Source organism: Bufo bufo, chromosome 6 (genome assembly GCF_905171765.1).
Source record: "Bufo bufo chromosome 6, aBufBuf1.1, whole genome shotgun sequence".
Lineage (NCBI taxonomy): Eukaryota > Metazoa > Chordata > Amphibia > Anura > Bufonidae > Bufo > Bufo bufo.
The window spans coordinates 133,642,420-133,660,835 of NC_053394.1; the positions used below are offsets into that span (position 1 = coordinate 133,642,420).

An 18,416-nucleotide genomic window follows, 5' to 3' on the forward strand; every position below is an offset into this window, starting at 1 on the left:
TCCGGTCACAAAACGTAATGCTGCAGGAACGGAAGACATCCTGATGCACCCTCTTTCCATTCAGAATGCATACGGACTAAACGGAAACATTTTTTCCGGTATTGAGCTTCTCTGCTGGATTTCAATACCGGAAAACAACAACGCAAGTGTGAAAGCAACCTAACACAGTTATCAGGCTAATTTTGAGGGCAAAACCCCTTTTTTTGGGTATAGACTAAGGATGCCTTTGTCATGGAGGTACTAGGGATACCACTTTTTGGGTCGACGGCGTCATTAATGGTGCACAGAGACGGGGGCTCTTATGGATGACTATGGCGCACACTTACAGGGGACTGGTACTGTTGTGGGGGAGAGATGCTGAGGCGGTCTGTCATAGGAACTCCCTAGCTATACAGCTGAGGGGGAAGGGGGGGTATTTTGCAGATGGCACATGCAGAACAGTGTACTTGTGATAAAACGGATCATGCAGATATGTAAGCCATGATCCAGATGTGAACACTTTTACGGGGACACAGCGCATAACAGCAAAGTCTGCACAGTACCATGTCCTGAAATCTGCCTATAAGAGTAATAAGCTCCTCAATAATACATTAGATAACAATGACACTGGTGCTCAGTCCTTGTAGTGCTAGTACTACAACGCCCAGCATGTCTTCTCAGCCAGCCCAAGAGAGGGAGAGATACACACAAGTCAGCTGAGAAGGTGACTTCCTCATACCGAATACAGTCTTAAAACAACAAAGGGTTCTTTCATGGCCACACGTCACGTGACTTTTCCTAAAGCCACCTCCCTTCTCAGGCGGACATTTTTAAACCTGCAACCCCACCCTCTGGCTCTGGGCTCTAGAACCATTCTGCCAGTGTTGAAAATGGCCGCCACGAGCGTCACTGCCGCTACCTGACAAACAAAGCGTCTCCGAAGGAGCCAGCGTCGTGACGTCATTAGAGCGTTGAGTGGGAGAGGACCAATGAGAGACCCTCATCAGAACGACGGTCCCTCCTGTTGGTGACGTCACTCCGTTTTCAGGGTATCCCAGCGCGGCGGCGGCGGCGGCTTGTCTTTTAGTGTGAGCGGTGTGAAACGGTGACCAGTATGGGAGTGACTGTGGAGTCCATCTGCCCCGGGGACGGTAATGTCTGCTGCACCTAGAACGCTGGGAGATGTCATGTGATGGCCATTTAACATAGCCGTGGTCTGATTGATGGGGGAGGGGTGCAGTTATTTTATTATTTTCCTTATGTCTGCTGTGTTATACAATATGGTGGGGGAGGGGTAGCACATTATTATCAAACCGTGGGGGAGGGGAGGGGTACATTTATTATATACCTCTAGTTTGTGTATCTGTATGGGGCTGGGGATAGTGTACACATAGATATCATTATAATACTGTACATATAGTCCTTGTACTATTAATATACCCCCCCCCCCCAACAGTTATAATATATATATATATATATATAGAGAGCCCTGGGGGGACCTCGCCTTCTGAACGGCTCCCACTTGGCAGCACTCCCACTTATTATTACACAGTTCGATCTCCACCCTGATATAGTCATTTCCACTGATACATTGTAACGATAGGCAGCGATCTGTGCTGCTGATGGATGGGTGCCATTTTAACTCGGCTGTGAAGGAGTATTCGGTCAGGAGGCATTTTCTGCCTTAGGCTACTTTCACACTGGCGTTTACATTTTCCGGTATTGAGAGCCGACATAGGGTCTCAATACTGGAGAAAACCGCTTCCTTGTTGTCCCCGTTCATTGTCAATGGGGACAAAGTGTAACTGAACGGAATGCTCCAAAATGCATTCCGTTCCGTTTGGTTGCGTTTCCATACCGGAGAGCGAACCGCAGCAAAGTCCCCATTGACTTGCATTGTAGGTCATGACAGATCTGTTTTCTCTGACACAATAGAAAACGGATCCGTCCCCCATTGACTTTCAGTGGAGTTCATGACGGATCCGTCTTGGCTATGTTAAAGATGATACAACAGGATCCATTCATAACAAACGCAGATGGTTGTATTATCAGTAACGGAAGCGTTTTTGCTGAACCCTGCCGGATCAGGCAAAAATGCAAGTGTGAAAGAAGCCGATTCCCGTTCACTGACAGCAAGCAAAAATCTAGGCACCGGCAAAGAAACTAAGCACAAAGCTTGTACAGAGATGGGGTTCACAATTACCCGATGAACAAGCACTTTGCTCGTTCATTGGGTAATCGGCAGTGCATTTACACCGCCAGATCATCGCCAATGAGCATTACTAGTAACGCAGGTTAGCGATGATCTGTTCAAATGTCGGCCCGTCTAAAGGGCCAATTAGAATTGGTACATAAGTAATGTATGTACTCAGTGACTCCACTAGCAGAATTGTGAGTGCAGCTCCGGAGTATAATACAGGATGTCACTCAGGATGAGTACAGGATGTCACTCAGGATGAGTACAGGATAAGTAATGTAACGTGTATGTGCACAGTGACTTAAAGGGGTTATCTGGGAAATCCTCAGGATAGGTCATCAATATCAGACTGGTGGCGGTTCGACTCCTGGGACCCCAACCGTGTGCTGCTGCCACTTCCTAGGCCATGTGATGTCACTGTACATCCGCCATTGAAGTTAATGGGGCTGAGTTGCAATACCAAGCACAGACTATGCTATGTACGGCACTGTGCGTGGAAAGCATCCTGGAACCCGCCTCGCTCATCAGAGCTCCGGGGAGCGTGGTGACTCCCTGGAACAGTTGATTGGCAGAAGTGGCAGGATTCAGCCTCCCACTGATGTGATAATTATCATTTCCTGGAAAAGAGTCTATTTTAAAGGGGTTGTCCGCGTTCAGAGCTGAACCCGGACCTACCTCTATTTTCACCCAGGCAGCCCCCCTGACTTGAGCATCGGAGAAGTTCATGCTAAATCGCGCAGGGTAAAGGCATTTTCAGGAGTTCCGGTGATGAACCGGGCTCTCCATGGGGCTGCCAGTAAGCCCGGCACTGATGGGCGGGCTTTAGCGCTGCCCTAGCCAGTAAAACATCAGAGCCGGTGATGTCACCGAACACACTTCCGGGTGGAAGCCTCTGCCCGGCAGTGTGTTGTTGTAAAGAGCCCTTGCCTTGCGCGATCCAGCGCAGGGCAAGGGAGGGCATCAGAGCATGAGATGCCTGGGTGAAAATATGACTGTCTGGGTTCAGCTCTGAACCAGGACAATGGCTTTAAGAATAAATATAATGGGTCAGAAATTGTTAAAAATAGCAAAGTATTCACCCTCATCAATCCTCCGCCAGCACCTTTCAAAAGATGCTCCTGTCCCCTCTGCTCTTCCTGTCAGGCAGGTCACTTACTGGCGTTTCCGGTGTATCGGATAGGGACCGGAGTCGTTTCTAAAAGGCAGCTTTGGGGGGAATGAAATAAATAAATATATATATATATATATATATATATATATATATATATATATATATATATATTATACACTATACACACACACACGTACTTCCCCATTTTCCTAATGCCCCGATAACGACCATGTCCTATTTCCTCCACAGGACAGACATACCCTAAGAAGGGCCAGAAAGCTGTGGTGCACTACGATGGTGAGACTGGGGCTAATTGGTATTATTGGATGGGAGGGTTGACCTAGGTCTATAAAGGAGCAATTGAATGACTTAAAGGCTTTGGACACCTTCGGGGCAATTTTTTTTTATGATTGCATCTTACTCATTTTGGGTTAAAAATTATAATTTTTTCTTCATTAAAAATATTCAGCCATTTCTCAGGTACAAGAGTCAAAAAACAGTCTGTTTGCAAGCTGTCAAAGTCTCTTTTCTTTGAATCCCATCATCTAATGGTTGATGTGTAGTTATTATCTCTGTTCTCCTGACCTCATAAACGTTCATTATAGCTCTATTTTTATCAAACCAATAAGAATATGATTTAAAGGGGTTCTTCAGTTTTGTTTTTTTTTTTAACTGATGATCTATCCTCCTGGATAGATCATCAGCATCTGATCGGCGGGAGTCCGACACCCGGGACCCCTGCTGATCAGCTGTTTGAGCAGGCAGTAGCGCCACTGCCTTCTCGCTGTTTACCGCAGGCCCAGTGACGTCATGACTAGTATCACTGGCCTGGGCAGGGCTATGCTCTGTTCACTTGAATGGAGCTTAGCCCCGCCCAGGCCATTGATACTAGTCGTGACGTCACTGGGCCTGCGGTAAACAGCGAGAAGGCAGTGGCGCTACTGCCAGCAAGAGTTTGAGGACCGGAGATAAGAGCTACACATGAACCATTAGAGGACGGGATTCAAAAGAAACAGACTGTTATTTAACTTTTGTATGCCAGAAATGGCTGAAAGTTTTTAATAAAGACCGATTGAAAATGTTTTTTTAACCCAAAATAACTAGAATGCAATCATAAAAAATTGCCCCTAAAGATGTTGATAAACTCTAAGTTACCACCTATTAGACCCGTTTCACACTGGTGTTACTCCTTCCAGCAGGGGAACAGGCTGCAGGATCCGTAACTACTGTGTACAGCCGTGCGCTGCCCAAAGTCCGCCTGGCCTTATTCACTATAATGAGGCAGCTGGACTTTTTTGTCGCTGCATGGGGTCAGACAGACTTCAGGCAGCGGACAGCTGAACACGGTAGTTACAGATCCGGCAGGCTGTTTCCCTGCCAGAACAGCCTGCCGGAACGAATAATGGCAGTGTGAAACAGGCCTTAGGCCTCATGCACACAACGGTTGTTTTGGTCCGCTAAAGCTCGGATGTGGACCCATTCGACTTCAATGGGGCCGCAAAAGATGCGGACAGCACTCAATTTTTAGGCATTTCTATTATGGGTGGTCTGTTCCATTCCACAAATTGCGGTATGCATACAGACGGCATCCATGTTGTGCGGATCCTCAATTTGTGGACCGTAAAACACGGCGCTGTCGTGTGCATGTAGTCTGTATTTTTAATGGTCTTCCCAATCACTGCAGGTAAGTAACCATGAAGCCTTCATTGTAATTTGCTGAAAGTGAATGTCCACCATGGCCGGCATTCTGTGCTCAACATCTTCTTTGTGCTTTCTGCTTATGGTGCTAATATTCAGTTCAATGTATAAATGATATGCAATAAGCTCCCTCTAGTGGTTGCTTTCGGCAGACAGAATGGGGCCAAGATGCAGTACCAGATACCATCACTGGACCAGCGTTGGGTTGTTTAAAGAAATATCAAACCAGATCCTTTTATTTTTTCGAAACCCTATAGTCTGGTAATAATGACACCGGTGCCAGATTATCAGATGCACAATGCCGTTTTGGGTCCAGCAGTGATCTCAGGTTGGATCTAGTAGTAATGGATTCTTCACTGAGACCTTGTTACTTATGATCAAGTAGAAGCAATCTTGGGTTTCTACAGAATCGCTTGCTCTGTGGTGTCTTTTCCAGCACAGGATATTGGGCCGCCTGGTGTTTCCTACCGTCTCCCACACTTCCTGCCTCACTTCCTGGCATTAGAGATTTGTCCTTGTAGCTTTCTTTTTTTTCTTTTTTCCTCCCCACTTCTGGACCATGTACTCACATTTTCAGCGGCATTATGCCATGTTCTTGGTTAGGTGCTAGGTGCTGAGGCTCAAAACCTGTAGGAACTTAAGTCTACTCACAGCTGAGGGTGTGTTACACTTGTATCCATTTTAGACAGTCTTCTGTGAGTTCAACTGGCTGATTTCAGGTTGATACATTGTTACAAACTATCAGGACAGGCAAGAGTTTTGTGCTGGGCTCACAGAGGATTGTTTGGATACACTGTCACAAGCCCTCAGCTGTGAGAAGTATTAGTCCTGTACTGTGTTTTTGGCCTCTGGATGTAAACAGGAATGTTTCCATTCGCTGATGGGCTTGAATTTAGGCATGTCCTCGGAGGCCCATTAGTCCCTTGGAGCATTAAATTGGTTGCATGATCAGTCATCCCCCTTTAGGGTACGGGTGGCATAAAAGCTGCAGGATTGCATGTGGAAAATCTGCAGCAATGTGGGCGAGAGTTTAAAGGGGTCGCCCTGGCCCAAATATTGATGACCTATCATCAGTATCTGCTGTTGAAATGTGCGGTGGTGCCACGCAGAGGGTGAAATCTGTGGCGACAAGTAAGCGAAAAAGAAATCGGTCCAGCTCACCACTTCTGGAATTCCAATATATCTGACTCCACATCTGAGATGGCGTCCAGGAAGCCGCTTTGGCTACGGATGCAGCATGCCAAACGGGAAATTCAGCAGCACATCCGTGAAATCTTCATATTAAAAGTATAGCATCCAGCGTGGTACATCACGGATAGACGCGTGCTATCTGTAGTCATGACATCACTAAGAATAACGTGTCCGAAACACGTAGGCAACGATGTACCGTGCTGGATGTTATGCTTATTATGTGATCCAACAGAGGTGAAGGTTTTATGGACGTGCTGCTGGATTGCTTGTTTGGCATGAAATCTGTGGCGAATCCGCAGCTTTTCTGCAAAATAATTCCATAACAAAATCTGCACCACTAGGGGTCATTCACGCGCCCATATCTGTTTTTCAGATCAGCACGTCACGTCCCTAGAAATGCCTATTGTCTGCAAAACATGTTCTATAATTTTTTTTTATTTCTTTGTGGGGTCACGGAATGGGCATATGGATGAAGACCGCACACGGTGTGCTGTCGTCCGCATCTTTAGCGGCCCCCTTGGAATGAATAGCCCCACATCTGATGCGCATTGACAATACCATCGCGTGACTGGACCCTTAATGTACTCCTAATGTGAGAGCCGGAGCAACTAGCTGGCTCCTAGATCACGTGAAAGGGGCTGCACCATGGCCGTGTGCTGTGCAAAAGCTAGAGTGATCTGTCAAGCACTGCAGCCCCGTCATTCAGGCCATTCACACGGCTGCCTTTGGATGGACTGCCCATGGGTCAAGCTCTTTCATAAAGTCTCTTCTTTTCAGGGTATCTGCTAGATGGAAGGAAGTTTGACTCTTCTCGTGACAGGAATAAGCCCTTCTGCTTCTGTCTTGGAAGGAATGAGGTGATCCGTGGCTGGGAAGAAGGTGTAGCACAGGTAAGGTGGGCACAACCCCCCCTTCCCCCCTTCCTCCTACTCCTTTAACTGGTATGGGACTATTGGATACTATACTGATGTGGTGTCAATAAGTTGCAGACTTATTGTTTTGCTTTCCATGTTATAGATGAGTGTGGGTGAAAGAGCACGTTTGACTTGCACCCCAGATTATGCATACGGCAGCAAAGGTCACCCTGGCATCATCCCACCAAATGCCGTCCTTGTCTTTGATGTGGAGTTGCTGCGATTGGAGGGAGGGTCGCACTGACCCTAGAGTGTGGGTAAGTATGGTGCCGCAGTCTCCCTCCCTGCTTCACCACGTTTGGTAAAGATCAATGAAAAGATAAATAAAATAACCATCTGCATAGTAATAAGCTGCAGTATTATATTGCAGAGCTGCACTCACTATTCAGGTCCCCCCAATCAGCTTAGTTGAATTCCTATATTGCATGGGCCATATCAAAGGTTTTTAACGGTGGGGGTCTTAGTGTTGAGACCCCCATGGATCGCCAGAATGAGAAGAGAGGAGCGCTGACATATCACGCTTTTTCTCCTCGCCTCTGGGGATGGAATTGAGACTGGCTTGTAGACTTTCTTCAGTAAGGATATGCAAGCCCTTCCCTCGTTTTGCTCTTTGAATTTGTGGAGGTCTCAGCACTCAGACCCCCACCGAGCAAGCCTTTGATATGTCTCTGACATATATAAAATGTTTTAGCAAAATTCAGTGACCCTTTAAGTTATTTTGGAAAAGGCACTTACATGAAAAAGTATGTCTGTAGTCAAACAGAGCATTCTTCTTATTTGACATTAATCAACCACAGTTGACCCTAGGCTAAATGTGTGGTGTTTGCATAGTAATGTATGTACAATTAGTCTTGCGACTATTGTTTACCACATCTTACCTTTTGCCTATTTGTGCAATTTGCTAAAACATCACATTTATTCCTCCATTTTATAGATGCAAAAGAAGGCGATTTAAAACAAAGTAGCCAGAGTCGCACTGCTATTATACAATGTTGCAATTTCTCTCCTACTCTGTTTGCTTATCCAAGGTACAGCAGTGTGCACTACCGCTGTATCCTCATTTATCTAAGCGTTGTATTCACTATATCATTGTATCTCTACAGTGCGACCTGCTATTTAAAAAAAATCTGACTCTTCACCTGATATGTTTCGCCAGCAAGCTGGCGTCTTCAGAGGTATGGGCTGCCCATATGTCCAGAACATGACCCACAAAGTGAAGGAGAGTGCACTGCTTTTGGAAGTTCCAAAAATAGCAGTAAATGGCAATAAATGGGGGGAGCTCACTGCGCCTCGGCTATTTTCAGATTTCCCATAGCAGTAAACGGAGGGCAGTTGCACATGCCTGCATGCTCTCTGTTTCCTGGGGCCCACTTCTGGGCTGACATTGATGGGCCAACTCCATTAATGTTTTTTTGCTGCAACTAATTTTAAGTACTTTATCTGGATAATCAATCTCTTAGGGCTCATGCACACGACCGCGCCGTGTTTTGCAGTCCGCAAAACACTGATGCCGCCAGTGTGCCTCCCATAATAGAAATGCATATTCTTGTCCGCAAAACGGACAAGAATAGGACATGTTCTTTTTTTCTGCGGCCCCACCGAAGGGAGCAACAGATGCGGACAGCAAACGGAGTGCGGTCCGCATCTTTTGCAGCCCCATTGAAGTGAATGTGTCCACATCCGAGCCGCAAAAAATGCAGCTCAGATGCGGAACCAAACCACGTTCATGTGCATGAGCCCTTATACAGACCATTATCAATCTGAATTGAAGACTAAATTGAATAGGTTTATTTTCTGTTGAAACATTATAAATGTTTTGTGTTAATTCATTAATTTCCCTCCAGAATTTCCTGACGAATGGACATTACCGTAAACTGTGTCAAAGGTTTGCTCAACAAGCCACATTTTGGACACTTATTTATGCGCTTGGTTCTTGAGTGGTTTAGTGTCAGAATTATTACAGATATTAAAGACTCTGTATGCCTGAAAGAAAATCCCAAAGTCCTGGAACTCTGTTTTGCAACTTTTTAAACGCAGGCGTTTTTACGCTGCTCATTTTACACCAAGAACTGGTGTAAATGATGACTGAAATCTGTGCCTGCTACGAGCTAGAGTAGATTTCAGTCTGGTGCACAGACTGCCGGAGGAGGCATTTAATTTATGAGGAGGCCTTCACCTTGTCATAAATTAAATGGCTCCTCCTGCAGAGAAGGTCCATTCATAACCAGCGTAGCACACACCGGTCTTGGTAATTCAGGGCCTTAGTTCTTCAGATATCTGCTCAGTTCTTGGTGTAAAGATGACACTTTCCAAAATGAAAATCACCAGCGCAAGCTTTGTGCAGAAGCAGGACGGGGTTGTTGGGAGATTTCAGCTTTTATGTGAGTGTAGCTCTGAAATATAATAACTCATTATCAGTATAGTAATGTGACTTCACCAGCAGAATAGTGTCTGCAGCCCTCGAGTATAATACAGGATGTAACTCAGGATCAGTACAGAATAAGGAATGTATGTACACAGTGACTCCACCAGCAGAATAGTGAGTGCAGCTCTGGAGTATAATACAGGATGTAACTCAGGATCAGTACAGAATAAGGAATGTATGTACACAGTGACTCCACCAGCAGAATAGTGAGTGCAGCTCTGGAGTATAATACAGGATGTAACTCAGGATCATTACAAGATAAGTAATGTATGTACACAGTGACTCCACCAGCAGAATAGTGAGTGCAGCTCTGAATAATAATACATGATGTAACTGAAGAACAGTACAGGATATGTACTATCTTGTACCTATAGAATGTGTCCAATTCTTGTCCGCATTAGGGACAAGGATAGGACTGTTCTGTTATGGGCATTTTGCAGAACACAAAAGGCCGATATCCGTGTTTTGCGGATTGGCAATTTGCTTTCCATCACAATTATTGTCCTCTATGTACCCCCTCCTCCGATGTGCTGAGGCATAATTCCCCCATACTCTGTCTGACTTGCTCCTCTTATTCCTTGTCAAGGTTTGTCCGACCACGTGAACAGAGTGCAGAACACAGTGGACACAAAGCCTGAACCTTCTACCCTCCACACTTCCACCTGCTGCCTTCTTGCCTTCCTACTCTGGGGCATATTTGAGCAACCCCTTTTGGATACAGTTATGAAAGGGTTAAGGTGGCAGCACCAGTTACTCCCCTTCTGAGGCGGTAACATTCGTTACTTTGGTCACCTGCTGAAGATGCCCCCTGATTCCAGCCTGACGAATGCACTTGAGGGATGAGGACAGCTCTTGTAATGCACCTGCTAACCATTCTGGAGCTGTCTGCCCATGCCCGGCAGAGCCTGCCAATTGTCATTCCAGCTCTGCAGTGCCACGTCTGCTTTCTTCCCTTATGTGGCAGGGTTCTGTCCCCCGCCTCACACAATCACATTAAATTGCTTTTCTCTATCCTTGGAGGTCTCTGCTCTGACGTCACAATAAAGAATCTGTTTCCTGACAACCCTTGTGTAAGATATATAAGGCTGCGTCTCTAATTCCTAGCGTGTGAAGTAATGGAAGTTACCGGTACCCAGTCATGGAGGGACTGTTTCCCTAACCACGTATATGGCAGATCCAGCTACAAGCTATTCGCAGGGCTGGCCAACCTGCGGCTCTCCAGCTGTTGTAAAACTACAATTCCCACCATGCCCTTCTGTAGGCTGTCTGGGCATGCTGGGAGTTGTAGTTTTGCAACAGCTGGAGGGCCACAGGTTGGCCATCACTGAGCTATTTCACTGTCTCCTTTTCAGATAATTAGTGGTGTCTCCTCTGCAGGATCGGGGGAGGGCCACTAAACTTTGCTCGTGTAGCTAGTCCACCCACCGGTTCTAGGCCTATCTGTGCAGTTATATATATTTTTTTAATACCACTTTAGTCTCATATAAAGGAAGTCACCACAGGGTGCACATAGGAAGAGGAACTAAAAGTGTTATGTGGGGACATGAAAATAACTGTGATCAGTCATTGGCTTCATGAACTTATATACTGATGGGATCAGCTCCCCCTGCTGGATGAAGACCAGATGTTCACCTTCAGACACCATATCCTAATGCTCCCGAGTTAGAGCCTGTAACGATGTGCTTCATCTGTATATGCCGAGAAACTGGCAATTCACAGTAAGGACCCATTCACATGACCGTATTTTTGGTCCGCAAAAAAAAAGAAGAGCACACCGTATGGACGTTCCCCAGCCCCACAAAAAGGATAGAACATGTCCTATTCTTGTCCGTTTTGCAGACAAGAATAGGCATTGTTACAATGGATCCACACACAAAAAAAACGGATGCGATACGAATGTCATATTTTTATGGATTTGCTTTTTGCCGACCGCAAAATACATAAACGGACGTGCGAATGCCCCCTAAAACACAGGAATTTTGCTGAAGCTGCCACCATCCAGGCAGGATTGTTCTCCTTTCTAATATCCTCAGAACACTGTGGGGGAGATTTATCAACACTAATGTAAAGGAAAACTTCCTTAGTTGCCCCTAGCAACCAGACTCCAACTTTAATTTTTCAGAACTTCTGAAAATGAAAGGTGAAATCTAATTCACTGCTATGGGCAACTAAGCCATTTTTTTTCCTTTACGCCCATTATGATAAATCTCCCTTTTTTATTTCTAGTCAGACATCAATCAGAATTGCTGGAAGATGACTGAGGAACTTCTCTCCCATCTAATATATTGTATATCAGTATTCAGTTTTACTGTATAGCTGTGGGAATCCTGCAGCTGTTACTGGTGCAGATATTCACACGGACCAGTGCGGCAGACGTGTAGTAAGTAATGAGCTGCGTGGTCGTGTCCATCGCTCAGGATACATGCTGACTTGTAAAAACTAGGGATCGACCGATATAGATTTTTTTTTTAGAGCGGATACCGATAATCTGTGAACTTTCAGTCCGATAGGCGATAATTTATACCGATATTTAGGGGTGCACCGAAATGAAAATTCTGGTCCGAAACCGAAAATTCAGGATGCCCTTGACCGAAAACCGAAACAGAAACTGCCTTTTTGCCCAAATACTTTTAAAATACTTTTTTTTTTAATGATTTTATTAATAATTCTTTTTCATGAATGAAATTCATCTGTGGGTGGCGCTGTTATGGAGAGGGGGATCTGTGGGTGGCGCTGTTATGGAGAGGGGGATCTGTGGGTGGCGCTGTTATGGAGAGGGGGATCTGTGGGTGGCGCTGTTATGGAGAGGGGGATCTGTGGGTGGCGCTGTTATGGAGAGGGGGATCTGTGGGTGGCGCTGTTATGGAGAGGGGGATCTGTGGGTGGCGCTGTTATGGAAAGGGGATATGTGCACTGTTATGGGCATAACAGTGCACAGATCCCTTTCCCCATAACAGTGCACAGATCCCCCCTCACCATAGCAGTGCACAGATCCCCCCTCCCCATAGCAGTGCCATAGACCGATCCCCCTACCCATAACAGCCCCGGCCCTGCTGCTCACAGCATCACTCACTGCATCTTTATTTTACCTTACAATCGTGACGCTCCGGTAACAACTCATTTATGAATGAAGGAGGCGGAGCAGGCGCGTCACGTGAGTAAGTGACGTTACGCCGGCCTCCGCTCTGCCTGCAGAGTTGTTAGTTACTGGAGCCTCACGATTGTAAGGTAAAATAAAGATGCAGTGACAAAGTAAACCGCCCGGCGCCCGCCCGCAGATGGTGGGTGACAAATCCCACACCCCATATTTTCGGCCGATATGTAACAATATCGGCCGAAGTGGATTAGGTGCATTTTCGGCCGATATTTTCGGCTGCCGAAATTTCGGTGCACCCCTACCGATATTCAGTGAATTTTCATTTTTGTAGAAAAAAAAAAATTTCCTACACAAATTTGCTGAAAATGTATGTTTATTGTTAACGTACGTGTAGGGTTTTTTTTTTTATATTTATTTTTCATTTATACTTAATATTTTCTTAATTTTTTTTTTTAGTAACTTTTAGCCCCCTCTTAGGAGATGCCGGGCCACGATCAAGTGGACTTTTTAGCCCCTCCAGCGCTATTTTACTATGCATTCTGTATTCAGAATGCTATTATTTTCCCTTATAACCATGTTATAAGGGAAAAAAATAATGATCTGGTCTCCATCCCGATCGTCTCCTAGCAACCGTGCGTGAAAATCGCACCGCATCCGCACTTGCTTGCGGATGCTTGCGATTTTCACACAACCCCATTCACTTCTATGGGGCCTGCGTTGTGTGAATATAGAGCATGCTGCGATTTTCACGCAACGCACAAGTGATGCGTGAAAATCACCGCTCATCTGAACAGCCCCGTTGAAATGAATGGGTCGGTATTCAGTGAGGGTGCAATGCGTTCACCTCACGCATCGCATCCGCGCGGAATACTTGCCCGTGTGAAAGGGGCCTTACTGTATTTGCAGCTACCACTTCTGCAGGAAGGCTATTCCATGCATCCACTACTCTCTCAGTAAAGTAATACTTTTCTTCTTTTAAATATTCTCTCCTCTTATACCGCGTTGATTCTCTTTATGTGTTTAAAGAGAGTCTTTCACATAAACTGACCATTATAGAACACTAACACCACGATCTGCATTATAGTCCCCATATTGGAATGCAACCTACCGTATAGCAGTCCGTCGATTATTTTCGCAGAAAAACACTTTTATTCAATATTTTAATTAGCTCTGAAGGTGCCCAGGGGCAGCGTTTAAGCGGCCGGTGCCCAGGCCCATCGTCGCTTTTCATATGAAACCCCTCTGGCCCGCCCTAGAAATCCAGTGCCAGCGCCGTTCACAAGATTTACCGCACCTGCGCACTTCATTTCCCATTATGGGCAGAGGCACAAGAGCGTTTAATGCACATGTGCCAGAATGGGGAATGAACTGCGCAGGCACGGCGAATCTTGTGAACGGCGCTGGATTTCTGAAGAACCGCAATACGGCAACGGCCGTGTGCATGAGCCCTAAAAGGTGATGGACTGGCCAAGCATGTCTCTTTCGGCCCACCAGAGGAAATTATTTTTAAGGCCCAACCCATATATATGGTAATCAATAAAGTTTAATAGGTTTTTAATCACAGAAATAGACCCTAGTGGCATGTGATTGGCTGGCAACCAAAGGGTATGTTCACGTGGCTAAAATCTACCACTGATTCAGAAGCGGAAAACAGGCGTTTTCAGCAGCTAAATCCATGCTAAAATGTTAAAAACTCCACCTTGTGCACACAGTGTAAAATGGTAGAGGTTGTTTCAGAAGCTGATTTGAAAAACACTTAAAAAGTGACTTTAATTCCTGGAAGCAGGAATTGTGGATTTCATAGAAGTCAATGGGGACGCAGAGAAACCTCAACCAAATACTCTTCTAATACTTTGGTAAGAACTCCTCTAAATCGTCCAGTAAATTAGAAATCTGCCACAACAAATGACCTGCTTTCAGCTAGTAATGTGCTACTGTTTTTTCTGCTGCCGATTTTGTGAAATTAGCCAAATGTTTGTTTTTTTCCTGGATCTTTGGGGCCATTATTGTATATAACTAGAGCCTAGTTATATATACACTCACCTAAAGAATTATTAGGAACACTATACTAATACGGTGTTGGACCCCCTTTTGCCTTCAGAACTGCCTTAATTCTACGTGGCATTGATTCAACAAGGTGCTGATAGCATTCTTTAGAAATGTTGGCCCATATTGATAGGATAGCATCTTGCAGTTGATGGAGATTTGAGGGATGCACATCCAGGGCACGAAGCTCCCGTTCCACCACATCCCAAAGATGCTCTATTGGGTTGAGATCTGGTGACTGTGGGGCCATTTTAGTACAGTGAACTCATTGTCATGTTCAAGAAACCAATTTGAAATGATTTGAGCTTTGTGACATGGTGCATTATCCTGCTGGAAGTAGCCATCAGAGGATGGATACATGTTCTCATTCTGTTTACACCAAATTCGGACTCTACCATTTGAATGTCTCAACAGAAATCGAGACTCATCAGACCAGGCAACATTTTTCCAGTCTTCAACAGTCCAGTTTTGGTGAGCCGAAAACGTTCTTTTGACTGGAACCGCACAAAATAAAAGCTTTATACTGAAACTCAAGTGGAGTACAGGAGTCTTTCTATATTGCATGTATCTGGTTTGGGAACCATCTCTTAACACCCACGCCATCCAATTGGAGAACCATCCAACCTTTTATCATCAGACCAGGCAACATTTTTCCAGTCTTCAACAGTCCAATTTTGGTGAGCTTGTGCAAATTGTAGCCTCTTTTTCCTATTTGTAGTGGAGATGAGTGGTACCCGGTGGGGTCTTCTGCTGTTGTAGCCCATCCGCCTCAAGGTTGTGCGTGTTGTGGCTTCACAAATGCTTTGCTGCATACCTCGGTTGTAACGTTATTTCAGTCAACGTTGCTCTTCTATCAGCTTGAATCAGTCGGCCCATTCTCCTCTGACCTCTAGCATCCACAAGACCGTCCCGTCTGGCACCAACAACCATGCCACGCTCAAAATTGCTTAAATCACCTTTCTTTCCCATTCTGACATTCAGTTTGGAGTTCAGGAGATTGTCTTGACCAGGACCACACCCCTAAATGCATTGAAGCAACTGCCATGTGATTGGTTGACTAGATAATTGCATTAATGAGAAATAGAACAGGTGTTCCTAATAATTCTTTAGGTGAGTGTATATCTCCCTCTCTCACTTTAAATGTGACTAAGGAAAGTGTAACACAATGGGTAGTGTGTTTAGTCAGTGATTCATAGGCCCCTTTCACACGGGCGAGTATTCCGCACGGATGCGATGCGTGAGTTGAATGCATTGCACCCGCACTGAATACCGACCCATTCATTTCTATGGGGCTGTTCAGATGAGCGGTGATTTTCACGCATCACTTATGCGTTGCGTGAAAATCGCAGCATGCTCTATATTCTGTGTTTTTCACGCAACGCAGGCCCCATAGAAGTGATCGGGGTTGCGTGAAAATCGCAAACATCCGCAAGCAAGTGCGGATGCAGTGCGATTTTCACGCACGGTTGCTAGGAGACGATCGGGATGGAGACCCGATCATTATTATTTTCCCTTATAACATGGTTATAAGGGAAAATAATAGCATTATGAATACAGAATGCAAAGTAAAATAGCGCTGGAGGGGTTAAAATAAATAAATAATTTAACTCCCCTTAATCCACTTGCTCGCGTAGCCCGTCATCTCCTTGTGTCTCCTTTGTTGAAGGACCTATGGTGAGCATTAAATACAGTTACAGGACCTTTGATGACGTCACTCCGGTCATCACATGGTACGTCACATGATCTTTTACCATGGTGATTCACCATGGTAAAAGATCATGTGACGTACCATGTGATGACCGGAGTGACGTCATCAAAGGTCCTTTACCCAGGTCCTAAAGAAAGAATACAGAAGCAGATGCCGGCTGCGCTATCAAGTGGACTAAGGTGAGTTAAACATTTTATTATTATTTTTTAACCCCTCCAGCGCTATTTTACTTTGCATTCTGTATTCAGAATGCTATTATTTTCCCTTATAACCATGTTATAAGGGAAAATAATACTATTTACAGAACACCGATCCCAAGCCCGAACTTCTGTGAAGAAGTTCGGGTTTGGGTACCAAACATGCATGATTTTTCTCACGCGCGTGCAAAACGCATTACAATGTTTTGCACTCGCGCGGAAAAATCGCGGGTGTTCCCGCAACGCACCCGCACATTTTCCCGCAACGCCCGTGTGAAAGAGGCCATAGACCTTTGCTGTCAATGTTCTCTATGGACAGCACACGTACTCATTGATTTTAACTACATCAGTGATTTTCCACTGATTGTAGGTCAGTGGAAATGCCACAGAGACAGGGAGTCCCTGTTGCATACCAAAAACGCCCATTGAAGTTCATAGATCCGTGAAAACCACTGACACAACATAGACGGCGGCAGTGATTTTTATAGACCATTGGTAGGAGATGCTTTGGAAATTTATTTTCAGCCTTAGGGTCCGCAAAACACGGACACCGGCAATGTACGATCCGCAATTTGCGAACCGCACATGACAGATACTAGAATAGAAAATGCCTTTTCTGGTCCGCAATTGTGGACAAGAATAGGACATGTTTTATTTTTTTCAGGAACAGAATTGCGGATCCCGAAAAAACGTATGCGGATCACGGAAATGCGGAGTGAATGGGTCTGCAAATTGCGGAACGAATGCGGACCCAAATTATGGACATGTGAATGGACCCTAAGGCCTCATGCACACAGCTGTTCCGTGCATTGGTGACTGCAATTTGCGGTCCCCAATGCATGGGCACCATTCAGGCGGTTGCCACAGACGGATCCAGACCCATTTAACTTGAAACCCCACTCTGTAGTGGTTCTGTGCCTCTTTCCACACCGCAGCTTCCGGATTGCGGACCCATTCTAGTAAATAGGTCCGCATCCGTGATGCGGTGCACAAACAGCCAGGGGCCCTGTATATAATGCCCCCCCCCCCCAGGTTCCAGTATACGATGCTACCCCAAGTGCCAGTATATAATGCTCCCCCCTGGTTCCAGTATACAATGCTCCCCCTAGTGCCAGTATATAATGCTTCCCCCCCAGTGCCAGTATATAATGCTCTTCCTAGTTCCAGTATATAATGCTCCCTCCAGTGCCGGTATATAATGCTCCCTCCAGTGCCGGTATATAATGCTCCCCCCAATGCCGGTATATAATGCTCCCCCCAATGCCGGTATATAATGCTCCCCCCAGTGACGGTATATAATGCTCCCCCCAGTGACGGTATATAATGCTGCCCCCAGTGCCAGTATATAATGCTCCTCCCCAGTGCCAGTATATAATGCTCCCCCCCAGTTCCATTATATAATGCTCCCCCCAGTTCCATTATACACTGCTCAAAAAAATAAAGGGAACACAAAAATAACACATCCTAGATCTGAATTAATTAAATATTCTTCTGAAATACTTTGTTCTTTACATAGTTGAATCTGCGGACAACAAAATCACACAAAAATTTAAAAATGGAAATCTAATTTTTCAACCCATGGAGGTCTGGATTTGGAGTCACACTCAAAATTAAAGTGGAAAAACACACTACAGGCTGATCCAACTTTGATGTAATGTCCTTAAAACAAGTCAAAATTAGGCTCAGTAGTGTGTGTGGCCTCCACGTGCCTGTATGACCTCCCTACAACGCCTGTGCATGCTCTTGATGAGGTGGTGGACGGTCTCCTGAGGGATCTCCTCCCAGACCTGGACTAAAGCATCTGCCGACTCCTGGACAGTCTGTGGTGCAACGTGACGTTGGTGGATAGAGCG

At 45.5% G+C, this 18,416-nt stretch overlaps 1 protein-coding gene across 1 annotated transcript; it reads left to right on the plus strand.

The window, feature by feature from the left end:
* Window positions 1-869: 869 nt before the first annotated feature.
* Window positions 870-10,593, plus strand: FKBP1A (FKBP prolyl isomerase 1A). The gene is made up of 5 exons (XM_040437772.1): window positions 870-1,130; window positions 3,537-3,584; window positions 6,954-7,066; window positions 7,194-7,347; window positions 10,102-10,593. The coding sequence occupies exons 1-4, from the start codon at window positions 1,094-1,096 to the stop codon at window positions 7,332-7,334; spliced, it is 339 nt and encodes a 112-aa protein (XP_040293706.1). The 5' UTR covers window positions 870-1,093; the 3' UTR covers window positions 7,335-7,347; window positions 10,102-10,593.
* The last annotated feature ends 7,823 nt before the right edge of the window (window positions 10,594-18,416 follow it).